The 1,943-nt window shown below is 36.5% G+C and overlaps 1 protein-coding gene across 1 annotated transcript; it reads right to left on the bottom strand.

The window, feature by feature from the left end:
• Positions 1-231: 231 nt before the first annotated feature.
• Positions 232-1,633, bottom strand: LOC131859899 (protein LURP-one-related 5-like). The gene is made up of 4 exons (XM_059214156.1): positions 1,391-1,633; positions 768-992; positions 590-691; positions 232-261 (listed from the first exon to the last, which is right to left on the bottom strand). Exons 1-4 carry the CDS (start codon positions 1,631-1,633, stop codon positions 232-234), a joined length of 600 nt encoding a protein of 199 aa, XP_059070139.1.
• Between the last annotated feature and the right edge of the window lie 310 nt (positions 1,634-1,943).

Genomic DNA, 1,943 nt, shown 5'->3' with positions numbered 1-1,943 from the left:
AATAATATAACACTAGTAGTTGTGACTTTAAAGTTGTTAGTGTTGATTATGAATACTTATAATTGAAGGAAATGTGTTCTTTAGATCTGAAAAGCTATATATCATGTGATGCTACATCAGCAACTTAGCGCACAACTATCACCGAGCTTTTTCTCTTACCTTTCTATACACCTCAACAAAAAAGCATGTTGATTGAGCATTATATTTGATGGTTTGAACCTAAAACTTTGATTATAAACAAGAAAGTTGCCGCATAAATTGCTGTAAAAATTTAAGAATAATTTAAAATTGTCATATAAAATTTTGAAAGAACATAAAATTAAGAACTCAACTAATGAATCCTCTCCTTAACCTATTTGAAAAATCATGTTGATAGATATGTACGCACTGCAAGTCGTGCATTTGTGTACTACATCACTAAAAGTTTCCAAACCATGATCAGGATGGCTTATAATGTTCTATATGTCAGATCTCCAAACTTAAACTAGGCACACAATAATCTAGCACCAGCCCAACGTGCTGCTTGCAGATAATTCACCCACATACTTTTCTGATTGTTACCCAATCAGCGGATTTGATAAAAAATTACAATCAATCCCATAATAAACGCTTGATCTACTTGAGGCTGCACAAGCAGGGTGAAGACATCGTTGCCCAACATCAAATCAGATTTTGCTTCCTTCTGTTTAAACTGCAAACAAAGTTGTCCATGTTTTAAGATCTCATCGAGATTTTCCTGATAACTCGAATCAAATATTTGATCTTACCTGTGCAATAATGTCTCGAGATGCACTGAATATTGTACATGAAGACTTGCACGACCATCCCTCCATCTGGTAATCACAACGCTTGATTTGCCTCGCAAAATCTAAAAACACATTAGCCCTGATTTTGTTTGAGAAGAAAGAGGACTTTGTAACGGTAAATATGGGCTTCTCACGTTGAACTGTGTCTCCTCTGAACCCATCCCATCTTCTGTGAAGGTTCCATCTCTACAAAATCAAAACAAGATGACAGACATTATTGATAAACAGTCTGTGTATTGGAGTCAATTCATTAGCATTTCAGATCTTTTCTTATCAAAAATAGTCTGTGCATTGGAGTCAACGAGCTAGTGTGTGAGACTCTTTCCTACCATAAATAATGTGTGCACCGGAAACAATACAGTGCCGTGTGAGACCTTGTCTTACCATAAATAGTTTGTGTATCAGAATCAAAACACTAATGTCAGAGACATTTTCCTACCGTAAAAGGTCGTTCATGCATTTGAATAAACAGTACACTAGGTGTGAGACGCTTTCCTAACACAAATAGTTCATACATAATATGTTGATCAATTCCTATATAAATAAATAACTGATATGTTAACCAAAATGATAGATGGAAATACCTTGCGAAGCAATGTAATTAGAACGTTTCCTACATCATCCATAAGAAGTATTTCGCTTTTGGCATTGGATGCATAGTTATCCACTCTGAAAGCCAGATTTCCAGCTGAATCAAAGACGGTGAAGCCTTTGCCATTGAATATGAGGGATTTCTTCCAGACTGTGAAGGTGGTGGACTTGATTGAACAAAATTTATCATCGATGACAATGTGGGCCGGAGAGGAGAGTGAAGGCTGGTTATGCATTCTTTCTTCCACCAAAGCAATCCCACCAAATAAAGAAAACAACATGATGATGAGGTAAGAGCATATGAAAGGCCTGTAGAAAGCTTCTCAATGGGTTGAATTATATCCTGATTCTGGCTCATTACTCGTCACTCAAAAGCATGGATTACCTTGAATGGGCCCCGCTTATGTAGATGATTTGTAGAACATGGTGATTACAGAGTTTCCATCGCTGTTGTTCAAATCACATGCCCTTCCATGATGATTACAGAGTTTCTGCAAATAGTATGAACAAGGACAACATACTACCAGACCCGAAATATAAATTTCA

This window comes from Cryptomeria japonica, chromosome 2 (assembly GCF_030272615.1).
Source record: "Cryptomeria japonica chromosome 2, Sugi_1.0, whole genome shotgun sequence".
Lineage (NCBI taxonomy): Eukaryota > Viridiplantae > Streptophyta > Pinopsida > Cupressales > Cupressaceae > Cryptomeria > Cryptomeria japonica.
This window is presented reverse-complemented; position numbering and strand designations above follow the sequence as displayed.